This window comes from Phalacrocorax aristotelis, chromosome 7 (genome assembly GCF_949628215.1).
Source record: "Phalacrocorax aristotelis chromosome 7, bGulAri2.1, whole genome shotgun sequence".
Lineage (NCBI taxonomy): Eukaryota > Metazoa > Chordata > Aves > Suliformes > Phalacrocoracidae > Phalacrocorax > Phalacrocorax aristotelis.
In genome coordinates, this window is record NC_134282.1 from 17,837,387 (window position 1) to 17,856,071 (window position 18,685).

The 18,685-nt window shown below is 54.4% G+C and overlaps 1 protein-coding gene across 1 annotated transcript; it reads right to left on the reverse strand.

The window, feature by feature from the left end:
* Positions 1-7,075: 7,075 nt before the first annotated feature.
* On the reverse strand, positions 7,076-9,300 carry LOC142059511 (receptor-transporting protein 3-like). Its single transcript, XM_075098325.1, has 2 exons — positions 9,033-9,300; positions 7,076-7,927 (listed from the first exon to the last, which is right to left on the reverse strand). The coding sequence occupies exons 1-2, from the start codon at positions 9,176-9,178 to the stop codon at positions 7,366-7,368; spliced, it is 708 nt and encodes a 235-aa protein (XP_074954426.1). The 5' UTR covers positions 9,179-9,300; the 3' UTR covers positions 7,076-7,365.
* Between the last annotated feature and the right edge of the window lie 9,385 nt (positions 9,301-18,685).

Genomic DNA, 18,685 nt, shown 5'->3' on the forward strand with positions numbered 1-18,685 from the left:
CTTTAAAAAGGGTGAAAAATGAGCCTGTCCCTGCTAGCTCTTGGACTGAGAGAGCACATCTTCACAGCAGAGGCTCTGCAGCAAACACAGATAGGAGCTGAGGCAGGAACACAGTTCTGCCAGGCGTCTCTTCTCCACAGCACAGGCTGTGAAAATCCAGCCTTTGGAGAGAACTTAAAGTCATGAGCACTGTTTCCTACCATGTGCCAGGATCCAGGGCTGAGAGCTGAGTTATTGATCCCTATTTTCCTACAACACAGAACTGAAATAACATTGCCAGGCTCCTCTGGGTTGGCAGGAGGAAGGAGGGCAGTGGGTCTGGCTTGCTCGCTCATGGATCTGCTAACATGCCCAGAGACATTAGAGGAATGAAGGGGAGGAGAGAGAAAAAGCAAAATCAATGCTTGGTCCCCTGAGCATTAAACCATCAGCTGCAGGATCTGAGCCTAGACAGCTGTGGGGCAAGTTAAAAAATATTGCTGCCCTATAATAGATCAGTCATAAATACAGATTCTCCTCTGCCTCCTATCAATATCTCTGCTGAGAAATCCCCAGTGCAACCCAGCCCTTGCCCCCAGCTCACCAAGCCACAGTGCTGCTGAGTACCAACCCCTCATGCCCCGCAGCCGCTGTGGCTGGCTACAGGGAGGGCTGGGAACAGGCCACAGAGGAGAAAAGCAAGAGCAACAACAATGGGCTTTGCATTTGCTGGCACCTCACGACCTGCCAGAGTGGCGAGAGCTTCTCTCCAGGGAGACAGGCATGGAGACAGCAATTTATCAGTCTGGCTGTGGTGAAAGGCCAGCTGAACATCCCTGGGTAAGGTTTGCCCATCCCTGGCTGCCTGTGAGTGCCAGGCATGAGCTGAGAGTTGGCTGCAGCAGAACCCAACCTCAGATGGACCAGGGGGGACAACCAGGACCTCTCCAGGACCCACAGGGAGAGAGAGCATCCCTCATCTCTCAGCTGCCTTCCCTGGGATAGGCTCGCTGTCCCCATGCCAGCTGTGGGGCTGACCACAACCCTAAGGGTTGAGCTGAGCCATGGGGGCTTGCTCTGGGCTCCAAAAGTGCCAAAAGCCACAAAAAGCAGCACTTTGAGGGCAGTTTGCTAAGAAACAAGTGGGAGATGGGCACACCTGCACATTGGAGAGAGGTATCCTGGAAGGAGCCCAAAAATGAGGCAGTGACTGAAAAGCCCATGTATGCACAGGTGTCTCTGCGTGATGCAAAGGGGATGAAGGGGCTGCATGATGGAGACGACATGCATGCACAGCACAAGGAGACAGGCAGGCAAGCAGGCAGCAGCATGGAGGGGACCAGGGAAAAAGCAGCATATGTACACAAGGCCGTGGGGGGGAGCACTGGGTGTGTGCAGAGGGTGTTGCAGGGGGGTGAGGGATGGCTTTGCCCTTGTAAAAGAGCAGAGAGACCCCAAAAAATAAGGATCCCCGCAGGGAAGTGGTCTCCACCAGAGCTGGCTTCCCAGGAGGAGGGAAGGGAGTTCCCCCATAGCAGCTGGGTGGCTGGGGAGGCTGCAGACAGCCAGACATGATGACTGAGGCTGGGAAAACCTCAGCATAGAAAGAAGAGGGCTCTGGGCAATGACAGCAAGAAACTTGGCCATGTCTCTGCTTCATGACATAACGCCGGCAGGGAGAGGGCGGACTGCTCCCAGCACAAGGAGAGCCATGCAGGAGGGAAGGGAGTTGGTCCAGAATGTAGGATCAGCCTCCTCCCCAGCAGAGCCACTCAGCCCCAGCCGCCCCAAGCAAGGACACACCTCCTCCAGAAAGATAGGTCCATTCAGATATGAGACCCTTTGGGTCCCAAGCTCTCCCTCAGTTACTGTTTCCCTGCCAAAAATGCTCAGGACATCACTGATACTCACTCCAAGGGGGGCAGGTCAGTCTGGCTCTGCTTTCTGGGCAATTCGCTGCTAGTGGTACCAGGCTTGTTCCCAGCCCAGCTGCCATGGAACCATTGCCTCCCCAGGCAGACCTGGCAGCCAGGAGGGGTTTGAGGCCCCACGCCTTGCATCACATGGGCACCTCCAGTGCTCCAAGGACAGAAAATCACAGTGAGAGACCAGCTCATCCACAGACCAGGACCATATCCACGTAGGATGTGGTTTGGAGGGGATGATGCTAGAGGGAAACGGCTGGGCACAGGGATGAGGCGAGGGCCTCCCGCAACTGGGGTAGGCTGGCCTGTCCCAGTGCTGTCGGGTCACTGGTCCAAGTGCTTCCCAGTGCAGTGCCCGAGATCTCGCAGCTCCATCTGCTGGCTCCAAGGCGAGGGCTGCAGAGCGGGGAAGGCGCTGGGGAAGGGGGACCGCTGGTGGGATAAGCAGGACAAAGCACTTAAGAAACAAAATCCACATGGCCCCTGGATCACACAGGATTTTTCTTGTTATTTTGATTTTTTTAACCAATAGCCTGCAGGTCGCATGTATGAAAATACAGGAGAATCTTATGCCAGCAAAAAAAGCAAACCTACAGTGAGCAGCATAAAAGGCCCTGCAGGACACAGCAGGGAGGACAGCATCTGGGAAGCTGTGTAGCAGGGCTTGATGCTGTGTCAGCTGCACCAGTGATGCTGGGTTTGATTAACACCTTTCCTTCAGTCCATCTTTCTTCCATTAATTCAGTCATGAAGTCTTTTCTACCATGTCCATCTTCAGCATCAAACCATTTGCAAAGTCAGGAGGGGACAGATGCAGGTGCCTTGGTGGCTCTGCAGGTCTGGCCCTCATTTGACCCATTTGCCAGACAGCCCGAAAAACAATTTCAGTACCCAGAGTAGTCTGAGGGGGTTGTTCACTTAAGCTCCTAACTACTTGTGGTGAGCAGCAGGCCTCCCAGTGTCTGTGTTTCTGCTCCTTGATCACCCAGGAGGTATATGAACCCCAGAAAACACAGTAAAGAGCAAGTGATGTGGCTCAGTTCAGGGGGATGTTAGAAACCCTCACCCCACCCCAGCAGCCAGCATCCTGGCACAGTCAGGTGGCTGGTGCCACTAAAGCAGAGCAAGCCAGGAAGTTGATGGAGTTAATAAAAGTCATTCACCAGCCAGGTGCCCCTGGCCAGCCTCTCTGTGCGAGGTATGTAATAAAAACAAAATGTACGATGAGGATGGCACAGGCACAACAGGGGATGATGTGTCCCGAGTTGCTCCTAAACCTGTCTTGGGTGGTGGTCACCTGGTGACTGCACACTCGCCACTGGCACCCTGCTTCTCCTTGGGATGGTCACGTCTCTGGGCTTCTCCTGCAGCCCGGTGGAGTTGGGTTTCCCACTGTGTCCCTAGTGTCCCCTGTGCATCCCCCAATGCACCCCTAGGTGACAGTCTTTCCAGTGCTAGCTCTCATGGGGTGCGCCATGCCCCCCAGCCACAGCTTCCTGCAAGTGGGGGCAAGCAATGTCCTCACCATAGCACTTCTGCTGGATGCTGGTGACCAAATCCAACAGGATCCACCTGGAACCCTCCTGGCTGAAAACCAGTTCTGCCTACATCCAGCACTGATCGCCCAGCCCCCTGCCCCAGCCTGGTCCAGGTAGGCGTGGAAGAGGATGACAGCCTGGGCTGACCTCCACAAACCACCACAGTGGGAGCACCAGAAGCTGAAAGAGAGGACAGTCTGAGTGGTTTGATGCAGGCTACCATGGGAGAGGAGCACAGGTCTATGGGGCTGGCCACACTGTCACCCCATATCCATGCTGCCACAGCAAGATGGAGACACCCAATGCCACCCACCTGCCCCATGGGCATGTGTCCGGGGTGGTGGGATGCTGGAGGGGATGGTGAGCGAGTGGATACCCATGGCACAGGCCATTTGGGCACTCTCCAGCTTCCTCCCAGGCTTACTTCTTACAACCACACACCTGAATCTGGGTGTAAAACCCACCATGCTGAATCCTCCTCCCTTTCTGGTGACCCTCTGTGCTGGTTTTGGCTGGGATAGAATTAATTTTCTTCATAGTAGCTAGTACAGGGCTATATTTTTGATGTGTGCTGCAACCAGCGTTGACAACACAGGAATGTTTTAGTTCCTGCTGAGCAATGCTTACATAGAGCCAAGGCCTTTCCTGCACCCCACCCCACCCCACCCCACCAGTGAGTGAGCTGGGGGTGCACAAGGGGTTGGGAGGGGACACAGCCAGGACAGCTGACCCCAACTGACCAAAATGATATTCCATACCACATGATTCCTTGGGATGGTTGATCACCTGCCTGCTGATGGGAAGCAGTGACTGAATTCCTTGTTTTGCTTTGCTTGTGTGCATGGCATTTCCTTTACCTATTAAACTGTCTTTTTCTCAGCCCATGAGTTTTCTCACTTCTACTCTTCTGATTCTCTCCCCATTCCACTTGGGGGGGAAGTTAAGTGAGTGGGTCTGTGGGTCTTAGTTACCGGCTGGGGTTAAATCACAACATCCTCAAGTAGGGAATCAGGCCCAGTCCCCCACCTCCTGCAAGATGAAGCCAGAGGCTGCCAAAATCCACCTTGCTCTCTGGGTACCAGGGAGGGACTGAGGATGCCACCGCTCAGCCCCAGGCTGTTCCTCACCCAGCACAGAAACCCTGGCTGGCTGCAGATGGAGGGGCTGACTTGCTTCCACTCCTAACACACACACCCTGAAAATAGTCCCTGCAGGACTACCCCAGAAGGGCCCTGGTGCTCCAGCGTGAGCCAAATTCCAGCCCCAGCTGCACCCAAAGCTCTTCCCCTTGCTGACAGCCCTGCAAGAGCCAAGTGCCCCAGGACTCAGGAAGGGTTGTGAGCCATTTTACAGATGGGGAAACAGAGGCACAGCGTGGCTGGACAAACTTGCCTAGCACCACCTGAGATGTGACCACCCCTGAGGCTGGGCCAGGCATGGGAGATGGGGGAAGGCTCCCATTACCATAATCATTTTACAGCTCATGAGAGAGTGTGAGAACATGCCAGACCCAAAGTTTTGTCCCTTAAACCTCAGGCAAGCAGGCAGAGAGAGACGAGCAGAGGCAGACTGCTTCCCCGGGTGCAGCAGGGGTATGCCTTCAAAACAGAGGTCCGGTGCAGTTCATAGATAAAAGAGGTAATTCCTGTGGCTCTACCTGTGCAGGTAGCATTCCACCCTGCCCTTTGAACCCTTCCCTTGCTAAAGGCCAGGCTGGCTGCTCCCATCCCCCGGCTCTCACCTGGCCAAGATGCACTCCTCCACCACCTGCATCCAGTCCCAGGGCAGGGCTTCAGGAGTGACACCCTGGACCATCTTCAGATCTCACTCATCCTCTGGCTTCACCTCAACTATCAGGTCATAAAATATCTTCCTCCAGGTGTCCATCTGCAGCGGGTCCACCTCTCCCAGGGGCTGGGTTTGCTGTGTGGGCGTGGGGCAGCGCATGCTCAGGGGTGCCCAGCTGCCCCTGCTCCCTGCCTCAGCCAGGAGCACCAGGCTGGGTTGGCTGGGTCAGCAGCAGGCAGGGAGCCAAAGCCTGAGCACAAGAAATGAAACCAGAAGGAGCTTTGCCCATAGTGCCCAAACAATTCTTCTCCAGCTCCTGTGTGTCTTTTTCACCTGCTGTAAGGCAGCAAGGAGCAACGGGTCCCTGGCCCTGTCCATGCACTGCCCACAGGGCATCACCCACCAGGGTTGGAGAGGAGGGAAAGTCTTGCCTAAATCAAAAACTCAGGCAACCACAACACACAAAGAGGCAGAAATAAAAAGAAGCTCAGCAACAAGGTTACCCTGGGGGGTCCCTGCCACAGATGATGTGGGATGCATAGTGGGGTCAGGAGAGCAATCAGGCTGTTTAAATGAAAACATAAATCCAGGAGAGGCTCTGAACTTCGGGTCATGGGGAGATCATACCAGAGGAGTCCCATATTCTGCTGCCTCACTTCTGATTTTCCCTACCACTTGCCCACCCCAGGACCCCAGGGCAGATGGACCTCGGTAACCACAGTTGTATTTGGGGCTTATGATGTGCAGGCTATTTCAAACACTTTTGCAAGCATTTACAGACCAATTTCACCTTGGTTTTCTGGGCCAAAGTCATGCCCACAGGACTTGCTGTCCCCATCAGTAAGTCCTGCAGGAGCCCAGCAGCTCCCCTGCAGGGAAGGTAAGAGGCTGAGGGGTGTCAGGCTACAGGAGGACAACTTCTCCCAGCTTTATGACTCCCACCAGGTCCCCTGAGCCCTGCAGGGCAAAGTAGCAGCAGGCAGGAGTCAGCATCCTCCCCTTTGCCTGGACCCTGTAGCCAATAAGTGCAATTTCCCTGTGATTGCACTAACAGGGCAAAGACTTGGGACTTGCTGCCTCAGCCTTCTTGCACTTGCCAACCTTGGGCACCCTTTGCCCCCACCACAGGGTGCCCAGCCAGATGGGAGGGGCTTGTGTTTGCCACAGTGTTTTTCAGAGCTGTAGTCATAGAATCATAGAATATTTTGAGTTGAAAGGGACCTTAAAGATCATCTAGTTCCAACCCCACTGCCACGGGGCAGGGAGACCCTCCACTGGATCAGGTTGCTGAGAGCCCCATCCAACCTGGCCCTGAACACTTCCAGTCTTGGGGCATCCACAACTTCTAGGGGCAGCCTCTTCCAGTGTCTCACCACCCTCACAGTAAAGAATTTCTTCCTAATATCTAATCTAAATCTACAGTCTTTCAGTTTAAAGCCATTACTCCTCATCCTATCACTACACTCCCCTTGCGAAAGCTCAGCATCCAGATGTTTCTGGAGGACGAAGCAATCTCCAGGCTCCTGGTGACACAGGGGACATCCACTCGGGCATGAAGCCAGGGCAGATGCTGCTGTACACAGCTCATAAGAGGCAGTGCCAGCCTCCATGGGCACCAGCTCCCCCTGACTTTGCTGCAGACCTCCAGCTCTAGGTGCCCCTCACCTCCTTTGGGTGGCCACTTCCACCAAAGCTAAAGGCAGGAGAACATCAGGATGTGTCTCCCTGGAAGCTGAGCCCAGCTGGTAGATAAAGGCAGTCCCTGGCTTCCCTCCAAGCTGCTCACATGTACCTAGAAAAGGCTCTGGAGAAATTAAACAATACAAATGCATCCTTGGGCTGAGGAGAAAGGGCTTGTTTTATTCTTGCAAGTACACTCAACCTTTGCAAGGGGCAGATGAGGGTTGTCCTCATGAGAATATGTCCCACAAGAAACCATCAGACCCACCAGGCTCACTGAGGCTGTGGAATGAGGTGCCTGGCTGAGGCACCCCAATGTGTCCCTGTCCCCCCATGAGCCGGGGAAGCCTTCCCATGCCACAAGTGAAGGCTGACCTTGGGCACTCAATTTTCAAGGTGCTCCATCAGCCCCTCCAGCCATCATCCCTGTTCCTCTTTGTGAGCCCCAGCTCCCACTACTTCTTGGTGAAATAAAGCAGGATGAAGAGGAGCACTGCCAAAACACAGAGCAAAGAGCTGCCAATGCAGCAGCACCATTTCCAGGGGAAGTTGCTTATGAAGGGTGAGGAGTGGTGGGTTGGGGTTGCATGGGGCTTCATGACCTGGTGTTTCAGGCTGTGATGGGTCTTGGCCTCATCTGTATCCATCAAGGGCTCACAGGCGTCCTGCGCCAGCAGCAGCCTCGACTTGCTGCAAATACCAAGCTGGCAGCCCTCACAGCGGGTGCTGTCATGCGGCCCCGCCACCACTGCGTCCACAACAACTTCCAGGAGGTTGGAGGGCTGAATGGGCAGGCGATAGAAGTACTTGAGGATCTTTAGTACCAGGTTGTGCGAAAGTGTCTCCATGGTCTCCTGGCTGAATTCAGGCTCCTCCAGCCGGGAGTTGGGGCACCGCCTGCATGCCTGGCGAAAGGCTCGCATCCGTACCATGCCCTGGCCCCAGCACCGGCACATGTGGAAGAGGATGTGCGCTTTGGCCGAGGACCACTCATGAAAGCACTGGGAGCACCGAAACCTGCCAGGGCACAGGGAAGACCAGCTTATCCCAGGATGCCTGTGCTGAGCCGGCAGCTTCCCATGCAGTCAGCAGGGACCAGGGCAGCAGGGCTGATGGATTAACTTCACTCATGCAAGCTTTACACTGAACTGCCCTCCCCCTAACAGCATGATGTCAGTCTGGGTTGTTCAACATGGTTGTGAGCTCAGGGCTGGCCCCAGCATTAAAGATTTTAGGAGCCAGGCTGCCTGCTGGGACCATCCTGGTCCCCTTTCCTAGCCCATCCTGGCTCCACTGCCAGGAGCAGGGGTCCTCGGGGCAGGAAGCATCAGGCACCAAATCTATTTAGAGCTCCAGCTCCTCACCCATGCCAGCTCATCACAGCTCAGCGGAAAGCCATCAAGGCCAGGGCTAGGGAAGTAAAAAAAAAAAAAGAAAAATAAAAGGAAGGTGTGGGTGGAAGCTGCAGGGCAGGTGAGGTGTCTCGAGGAGTCAAAAGGTATGTAACCTGCAGCTCTTTGTCATGCAGAACTTGCACAGGGGCTGGTAGCCAAGGGCTCCATTTGCTGCCACCCAAGCAGGGTGTCTGGTCAATGCCCAGGGCCCTGCCTAGGTGGAAATGGTTGGGATGGGGCCCATCATCAGCAATGCAGAGCCACAGCCCCTCTCTGCTCTGGGACCCAGCAGCCTGATGCAGATGAAGGGACTACTGAGGCATCGCCCCATGTCCCAGCAGACAGCGGCTCTCCCTCTCCTCATCCTTTGGGTGCAAACCCAGAAGATTTGGCTCTAGTGTGGTATAACTACCCCTGCTTGTTGGAGGAGCTCTTTGTATCTTGGCACCAAGATGAAGAAACTCTGGCCAAATACCAGCTGCCCTTTGGCCCTGTGGAGCTGTCGTACTCCCCTCCGCTCCAATTATCATGATTTTTTTTCCAGTTTGGCAATAACCCACCAAGCTTGCAACAAAATGGGAAACCCTCCCAGCCTCACCCATCTCCACACTGCTCATTTCATGTCAAAAGCTGTTCCTACAAGCAAACTTTGAGAAAGAGAAAGGTCCACATGGCAGCCTATCATCCCTGGTCCCGCTCCAATGGGGACTGAGTCAGCAGTCCCCTACCTCCCAAGCACACGGTGCTGCACAAACTCCTTCCAGCCAGGCTTGAGGACGTGCACCTGCAGGCTATCATCCCTCTGAAGAGTCCATGGCTCTGTTAAGTGCATGTCTTCAACCTTCACTGCAAAAATGTCCTGCCAGGTCCTCATGGTCCCACATGGAGCTGGGGAAGAGGCGGTGACCAGGGTCAAGCTTGTGGCTTCTGGGTGTTGATATATGTGCGTAACTTTCTTCTCCCCAGACTCTTCCTCTTTGCATGTCTTTGTGCTTGGAGAGAAGAACCTTTGCTCCCGCATGAGCAGCACCACCCCATCCTGATCCTTGTGTCAACAGGCTCTGCTGACGCTGCACCAGGTCCTGGCGAGGTGAAATGTGTCCCAAAGTAAGGATAAGGTGGCCCTGTAGAGCTGGGCCCCAAGCCCCACATATGAACCCCCAACCCTGCTGAAGCCATGCTCTCATGATGCTGCTCTGTCCGTAGGCAGAGAGGTTGGAAAAGCAACCCCGTGACAGGCTGCCCATGCCCATCACTGTCACAGCAGCAGGGGCAAACTGGCAGAGATTGTGCCCAGCGTAGGAATAATGGAAGTGAAACCCACCGAAAATGCACAGCTCAGCAGCTGATAAAGTCCCAGGTAGCCTTATCTTTCTCGATAGCTGCCACCAAGCATGGGCTGTTGTTAACAACTTTCAGCCAACTCGAGCAGAAAAAGGCCTGACATGAAACCACAGGGTGGAAAGTTGGGGAGGACTGCACCACATATAAAACTGAAAGAGGTGAGGTGTGCTCTGAGCTGAGAGCACCCAGGGAAGGTATAAACAGCAGGTCCAGGGCTGCCTGCAGCCCTCTGCCTCCCAGCTCACCCCGCTCCAGGTGCTCAGGTCCCCTAGGATGCCCCATGGAGAATGATGCAGGATGGGGAGCAGGTTAGAGAAGTTGCTAAATGATAACTGGTCTTGAGTTAGAGGAAGATCTGCAGCTTGATAAAGCAAGCTCAGCTTGCCATGGAAATAAAACCATCTCATTCAGCATGAAGCTTTCAGAGGTGACTATCCTGTGCACAGAGAGGGCACGAAATGCCCCAAAATGCCCAGCCTTGGGGGAAATGTGCTGGGTGGATGTTGAGGATGAAGCCACCATGGAAAGTTATGGTAGTTCCTCATGTTGAGTGCCCGGAGCAGCACTCAAGCTCCTAGAAGCAGGGAGGTTTTAATGGAAAGACTGTAGGATATTAAAGCCTGCAGTAGGACAGACCTCTGTTTTAAAAAAGGGCAGAAGGATATAGGAATCAGGCTTAAAATACTTCACATTGGTTTCAAATAAAGTATGTTCCTGTGGCAGCTCTTCTGGCTTGACACCCCAAAAGCCCAGTTGCCCCAGGCAGCAGTGTCGGCAGCTGGCCCTGCCCTGGAGCCAGCTGGTGCAGCAAGACAGCCAAGGATGTAGGTGATGGCACCTGTGGCCTCACAAGAGGGGAACGGTGGCTGCTGGCAGTAGATGACAGCAGCTGTGAGGTCTTGAGAGGCTCATCCTCCAGATCCCAAAAGGGAGGCAGGCAACCTAGATAAGTCCCAGTAACCAGAGGTTGGCAGGGACCCTCTGATCTGCTGCTGGAAGAGAAAAGCCAGCAAGTCATTTGTACAAAGATCCCTCCAGCACCCTCACAATGTGCACTGCCCCTCCTGTGAGAGTGGAGGGAGGTGATGAGGTCCCAGGGCAGAGACGTCTTTAGCTTTGAGGTTCTTCCCTGCTTTGAGGTCCTTCTACTCTTAATCATGCCTCGATACTACGATCTGGACCAAGACTAGAAGGAAGGAAAGGAGGTTTCCTGGAAGCAAAGGAGCCAAGCTAAGATATGCAGGATTCTTATGGAGAGCTAGCAAAGCCCCAACCTGTGGATAGGACCTAGGTCACCCTCTTCCCAAAAGCCTTGCCATGAGGACATGGGCTCCCACTTGGACTGGGGCAGCACCTTACAAGCAGCTTGAGGAAGAGTGGTTGGAAAGCTCACCATCAGAAAAGGACCTGGGGGTGCTGGTTGACAACTGGCTGAACGTGAGCCAGCAGCGTGCCCAGGAGACCAAGAAGACCAACAGCATCCTGGCTTGTATCAGGAATAGTGTGGCCAGCAGGAGCAGGGCAGGGATCGTGCCCCTGTACTCGGCACCGGTGAGGCCACACCTCAAGTACTGTGTTCAGTTTCAGGCCCCTCACTACAAGAAGGACACTGAGGTGCTGGAGCGTGTCCAGAGAAGGGCAACGAAGGTGGTGAAGGGTCTGGAGAGCAGGTCTGATGAGGAGCGGCTGAGGCAACTGGGGTTGTTTAGAGAAGAGGAGGCTGAGGGGAGACCTTATCACTTTCTAAAACTACCTGAAAGGAGATTGTAGTGAGGTGTGTGTTGGACTCTTCTCCCAAGTAATTAGCATTAGGACGAGGAGAAACAGCCTCTAAGTTGTGTCAGGGGAGGTTTAGATTGGCTGTTAGGAGAAATTTCTTGACTGCAAGAGTGGTCAGTCATTGAAACAGGCTGCCCTGAGAGGTGGTGGAGTCACCATCCCTGGAGGTGTTCAAAAAACATGTAGACAAGGCACTTCAGGGCATGGTTTAGGAGGCATGATGGTGTTGGGTTGACAGTTGAACCTAATGATCTTAGAGGTCTTTTCCAACCTTAATGATTCTATGATTCTATGAAGCTGAAGGGAAGGGTTGTCCCATCATCATTTCCAATGCTCGCAGGGGACCGGGGGTCAACCCTGGCTCAGGTCTGGTGTGTGGGGAGGAAGAGAGGGAGCAGCAGATCTCCATGGCCCCCCTCCTAGTCCTTTCCCACAGCATAGGGCCCCCATTTCTATAGGCTCACTAGAGAAGACCTCTTCATGCACCCTGCCACAGCAGAGTCTCCAGGGCAGCAAATCTCTTAGTGCAGAAAGCTGATGCTGTGCAGTGCGTGGCATCGCTGTGCCACAGCATGATGTGGGAGCCATTAGCAGCAGGGTGACTGGAATGGGACTACCTGCCCTGCGGCATCTGCTCATCCCCTTGGACACCTCTGTGTTAGGGGCTGGGTTTTACCCTGGGGTAGTTGAATGCAGGAAAAAAATAAAGGTTTTGGCATCTTCCCTTTTTCTTCAAGGGCAGCCACACCTGTGTTAAACACCTTGAGGTATTTTAAGGAGGAGAACCCCCCCGGGGAGGGAGCTCTCTCTCCTAGCACTCCCATATTCACCCAAACAAACCAATCGCTTCATATGGGGGATCTGTGATTTCACCCCAGCCCTTCCTCCCTGAGGCTGCTGCCACAGGGTGGAAGGATGTTCCCACCAGGGCAGACACTGCTCCCCATGCTGCCCACCCTGGCAGGGAAAACACTGCCCCTCAGGCACGCAGCTCAACAGAGGTCCAGTGGCACCCCTGGCACAGGGACAGGCCCCTGCCTCCAAAACACGGCTGTAATGGAAACCAGCCCCCCATTACGTCATGGCAACATAACTCAAATCACAACTCACGATGCACCAAGCCCTCGGAGTCATCTCTCAGAAGGAGCCCAGTGCTGGTCCCTCTATTAAAGCCTTTGACTTGCTTTTACTAAAGGGACTTTCCCAGAACCACCCACAGAGTTGAAACTGCTTTGACGTCCTGTTCCACTTTGCACACACCTCCCGGCACTGCCCAAGCACCTTGCCGCTTTACCAGCACTTGCCTGGAAACAAAAGCTGCTCCTGCAGGTCCCCCTGCAGCCAGCCTTGGCAGGGACTTGGGATGAGCCCTGTCACAGCCCTGGCATGACCCTGTAGGCTTGGGAGTCCCTACCGGGAATGGACCCTGCCAATCCTCTCCATTCCAGTGTGCTGGTCATAGCTCTTCCATGGGATGCGCGAAGGATGCAAACACAAGGCACAGCCCAAGCGGTAATTTCCCTGCCACTTTCACACAGCCTGAAATTATTTTTGACTTAAGCTCCCACCCCCGGGTGAGCCTCCCCAGTGAGAGCAGGAAGGTTTCCTGAGGCTCCTTATCCTCCTCTCCATCTCTCACTCTGTGTCAGCCTCCCGGTCCCCTGCCCATCCAGGCCAGGGACAAAGTGCCCACACTGTCCTGCTTGGCCCACACACGTCCCATCCCTGCTGGGACATCCATCCCTTCCCTTTGGGGTCACCCCTTACCCAGGTGCCTCCACCCTGCCAGCAGTCCCCGGGAGGGGCAGAAAGGGACATTCAACCCTGGTGGCCAGGCAGGACTGCAGAGCAGGACATCGCCTCAGCGTGCTGTGTCTGTGGGCATGGCAAGGCTTGCAAGACAGATGGACTGCCATGTGAGTAACAGGGCATAACCCTAAATGCTCCTCTGCCTTTCACTGCTTGCTTCATACCAAGGGTTTTTTCCCACTCTGAAGACTTTCCTCATCTTTTCCCACACTAAAGATGCCCAATCCTTTTCCGTCAGTCATTCTTTCATGGTATTTTTGCTCTTTTCTCCAGGTCATCAGGGTGAATTTGATTTCTAACCCTTCTCCCAGACAGCCCCTACACCCTCCCTCAATAGCATATTGCCTTCATTTGAGCCATGCTTCCCCAGGAAAACCCTGGTTAATGTTTCTGTCATCACGAGATATTGATAACTGCTGATGGGGTATAGCTTCTTGGGTAGCCATCCACCCCCAGTGGCAGAATTTCCCATTTCCCTAATTTGCTTATGAGAATGTCATGTAAGGCAGCCCGAAGATAGCATCACACCCGCTTTCCATGCAGTACCCAGCCCATTGCCCTAATGAATAGAAAATGAGGTTGGTTTGACATGATGTGTTCCTGCTAAAACTGTGTTTTCAGCCTCAGCGCTGCTCTCTCAGTGTTTACCACTTGGTGGCCTTACTAATTTGTTCCAGCAGATTTCTGGGTACTGAGGCAGACTGACTCACCTAGAGTTTCCTGGATCCTCTTTTTTCCCCTTCCTTGAAGCAGATGGGGAATTGGGCACCTATATCCTCCTAGGACACAGCTCCACACCAGCTCTCTGTGCCCATGTCCCCCTCCAACCTTGCCGCTGTTGATGGTGAATGCGTGTCACCTCATCCCAGTGAAACACACCACCTCTAGGGACAAGCAATGGCTGTAGGATCCCTTTCAGGCTGGACTGTCTTCATAGTCAAACCCTTGGAGTAGAGGGGTCCACTGGTCCCGGGGTGGATTTGAGGCAAAGGGGATCCTCTGGAAATGAGGATATGCCCAAGCTGGACTGTAGAGAGGAGACATTGCCCCATCATGCCCTGGACTGATGGGATGGAGAGGGATGCTGAGCAACGGGGAGAAATTGAAGGGAGGAGATGGCTGTGAAGATGCAGGCAGGTACCATCCCAAATGGGTTTGGGCTTCCTGTTCATCTAGCAGGCCTTGTGACGATCCTTGCAGGCATAAGGAGAGAGCTTGGCCCCCTCTGACAGAGCTCTGCCTCGGTGCCATGGGCAGTGGGTGTGGTCTTGGAGTTGGTGGAGCAGGGAGGACCAAAGCTCCTGCCTGTCTATGGGGTGCAGGCTGCCTCGCTCGCCCTCTGAGCCCCCTGCAAGTCAGGATCTGGCCTGTCAGCATCCTCCTCAGGCAGTACGTCCCACCAAAGGGAGGAAGAGAGAGAAGGAGAAACCTTGGAGCCAACTCAAAGCAAAACTAGAGAAAGCAAAATGAGGGTGGTGGGAGGAAATGCAGATGTTTTGCAAGCTTACAGCAGGCTCAGGGACAGGCTCTCGGCGGGATGGGACAGAGGAGGTGCTGTGGGCCTGGACCCCTCAGGACACATCAAGGCTGTGCAGGTTGGCCATGGTTAGGGTTCCAGGCAACCTGCCTAGAAGCACCCTCTTCCCATCGACCACCCATGGTGCCCACCAGCTCACCCAGCCTGTCCCCTCCAAGACTGACAGCTGCTTTCTCAGTGAGACCAGACCACAGCGCCCAACAGACCAGTCCCACCCCAAGATTATCCCACTAACCCAGAGGCCAAATAACCCACACACCCCACTGCAGCACCTCCAGCCTAACCTCTCCAAAACTGAAACACAGCTGTAAGACCTCCCATTGCCCAGGACAGTCCTCAGTTGTAAGTGACCTTACTGCCACATAACCTGACTGCCCCTTCTCCCCCCAGCATCTGCAGTGACCTATTTTGCAGGAATGGTGCTTTACTCTTCCATGGCAAGGCTCTCCTTGAAGACGCTGCTGCAAGCAGCAGGAGAGGACTTCCTCTCCATCTTCATCTGCCTGTCCAGTTTTCTCAAGACCTGTTTTTTGGGCTTGGGTTTTTTTAATGGATCCTTGCTCATATGTTGTTCCCAATCACCTTTAATCAAGGCTGGGTATATAAGGAGCCAGGGTGGTTCTCAAGCATCTATATAGGGGGTTTTCCTTCCTTAGGTATACCTAAGCCTGCTCATGCATGCCGAAGTCACACATCCAACTTCGTGCAGATGCAGACAAGGATCAACCCCAGCTTGCTGAGAACTCCCGGCAGGGTCTGGCTGCTGCCCATCATCAAGCGTGGGACTGGGTATGAGCTCTGCTCTCTGGAGGTCCCAGCTGGCGTGAGGTCCCAGGGAGCTGACAAAGCATTTTGCCACCAATGCTGGTGGCAGCCACTTCTTGGGGGAGCGCCAGGTGTCCATGGTCGGAAGTGGTTTCTCTAACTTCCAGACCAGAGTGTGCAGGAAACACAGCAGCTTCAGTGCCTGTAGCTGCCCCCTCAGCTGCACCTGGGTCCTGGCATGGGAGGAGCTGCTGTGCATGGATGGGCTGGCTGTGGGCTGTGTGTCTGCAGGGGTGTGCATGTCCTCACAGGTAAGGGGGGTGTGTATGTATTTAGCACAGAGTAACTGTGTAAATCTGGGGGTGTACACATAGATTTGCATGGGGACCTGTGTCCACATTTGTGTGTTCATGAGCATTTGTGTGTATTTGAACAGAAAGGGCACATGGCCAGGCTGGGGACATTTGCTCTGGGGTGATACAGGAAAAAACATTTGGAATCCCCCCCAGTTAAGCTGTTGTGCACTTCGGAGCACAAAGCATGGTGGAAGGGGCTGTGGGAAGCATCCTCTATCACTCACAGTCATGATGCCAGCAGGGATGAGATGGGCAGACCCAAACCTATGCCCTGACCCTTCTGGCCTTTCAGGAGTCATTCTCAAGTGATGCCACACCCTGAGAGCAAGGAAAACTCAGGTCCAGGTGCTATTTAATTTTACAGGGCCTTGTTCTTTTCCTGCTTGCACTGCTGTAAGCCTCAATTTTCCCAAAATGGGATACAGAGGACTAGCTGGACCAGGACCCTGCTCTTCTTCTGTCAATGGCCAATGGCTCTGTGGAACAGGGGTTAGCTCCAGCAGCTGTGATTGCTGTAGGAGGCAAGGTCAAAAACCAAAGCCAGGTAGTAGGGCCTGCTTAACTGCTCTGCAGTAAACCTACTCTCCGCAGACTAAAAGAAAGACCACTGAAACCCTGCCACCCATGTCCCTCCAGAGCCTGCAAAGCAGCTGCGGCAGAAAGGATGTACCCCAAAACCATACCAGGCCCATTGCAGCCCAGCCTCTTCTTGGTGCATGCAGGGAAAGCCAAAGGACTTGAGGGTGACAGCTCAGCCCCCCCTAGAAAACCTGACGTAAGCATCATAAGTGGAAATAAGTTTGCTTGGGTCACTGCTTAATTTGGAGTGGAGAAAAGGGGCATAAACATGTCAGCTGGCATAAATAGTGGGCAGCCAGCTGGTATGGGTGCAGTGGTGGGCAAAAGCAGGAGGACTGTGATATGGAGTAAGGGGCAGGGGAAGGAGGGATGTGGGATGGTGGAGCTGGGAAAGCCAGAAGTGTTGATTTCTCAGGACAGGAGGTAAAACAGCTTCCTCCAGACCCTGTGCTGTGACTCCAGGAAGACTGGCCTACTATCATGATGCTGGAGGTTGGCAAACCATGGTTGGCTGCTCTCCTGGCTTGCATGGAAAAACAAGAGTAGCTCCTACACATGAACATGCTTGGGTCCCCATCCCTGAGCACGATGCTGGGACATGGGGACTGACACCCAGCTCTGGGCATGGCTTGGTTCAGGGATGCTCAGTTGGGGGCTTGAAACCTGCATCCCGCCCGGAGCTCATTCCAGCCTTGTTCCTGTTCTCGCTGCCACAGCTTGTGCTGTGCCTAGTGCAGGGGAGCGTAGCTCAGGTCCCTGCCAGTGCTGGGCACCCTGTTCTATAAATACGGACAGGAGATGGTGTCTGGCAGCCTGGAGCATCCCCACCATTCATCCCATGCATCCCCAGGCCCCAGCCTTGTTCCCTGTAAGGGGCAGGATTGCAGCTAGGCTGCCGGAGGGGCTGGAGGGGCACAGGCACTGCCGTGGGCTGGGTACTCTCCCATCCCTTAAATTGCAGCAACAGATGGTTTTGCTACACTTCCAACCCCACTGGATGGCTTGGGAGCCTCTGGCCAGCTGCAGACCACCATCAACTGAGAGGGAAAGGGACACAGTCCTGACTGCTCTTGGAGGAGCCGTTGCTCCAGCTGGGGTGTGCAAGAAGGTCTGAAGACGCAGCACCTCTGCTGCCCAAGAGGCAGGATGGGAAATATGAAGCAGAGCCCACCCTCTTGCCAGCATTTTGTCTGACGGGAAAGACAAAACCAAAACTGCTGACTGAGCTCCCGCTTCTCACCTGCTGTGGCTGCCTCCTGCCTCAGCTTTCCGGGCGAGCAGAGCCCAGCTGGCCACAGCAGGTCTCTGCTGGAGCTGCTGGGGTCGCACGGTCCCATGCTGGGGCAAGGAGCAGGGCTGCTGCTTGCAAACAGTCCCACCAGGCTGAGCTGCATATTGGCGTGAGCGAATGTTGTGGGACCAAGCAGGGCTACCACATCCACCATGCTGCCCTAAGGAAGGGTGAAAGCCATACCAGATGGATATTCATCACATCTGGTCTCCTCTGGAGGTTTCTCAGGGACTTTCCAGCCCCTGCAGGGGACAAACTGTGGTGCCTGCCATGCCTCACCCTTTCCCCAGCACCTGGGCTGGCTCCCACAAGGCTGTGATGGTTTTACTGGGGGTAAGGGAAAAAGAAACCTGCTGACAGTGCTGCTGAATTGTGAGATGCAAGTGACGCTTCTCTGTTTCCGCTGGGTTTCGTGGTCTCCCACCAGGTCTCTGCTGCCTCCAAAGTCACTCCTTACTGGGGTTTCTCCCCTCTCAAGCAGTCGTCACTTCTTTCTGTTCTGGTTTCTGGCAGGTGGCACGGCCCCAGCATTACTTTCAAGAGGGAAAATGGAAGCTTGGAGCCAGAAGGTTGCACTGAGCACCATGCCATGAGCTTTGCCCTGGCTGATGGCAGCCAGGCCCCCAGCGTGGCAGGGATGCATGTCCCCAGCTGAGCAAGCACCCCGAGACCAGCCTGGTAAAGCGGGCTTGGTTTGCAGCTGCATCCAGGGCCAGCACAGACAGAGACAAGAGGAAAAAAAGCAGCTGCTTCTCTAAATTATTAAGAGCAGCTTCGTGGAAGAGTGGCTTGCATATTGCACAAAGAGTCCCAGGAACCACAACAGACGCTGCTGCCTCCCGGCTCTCGTCTGTGCACTGCCAAGAGCTGTTATTTGCCTGCCCACGCGCTTGCCATCACAAGTCAACAAACTCCCCAGAT

Coding starts and splice junctions, on each gene's coding strand:
- LOC142059511 (XM_075098325.1), bottom strand. CDS start 9,178: ATGAGGACCTGGCAGGACATTTTTGCAGTGAAGGTTGAAGACATGCAC. Junction 7,928..9,032: donor CAGCACCGTGTGCTTGGGAG/GTAGGGGACTGC, acceptor GTGCCCTGGCAG/GTTTCGGTGCTCCCAGTGCT.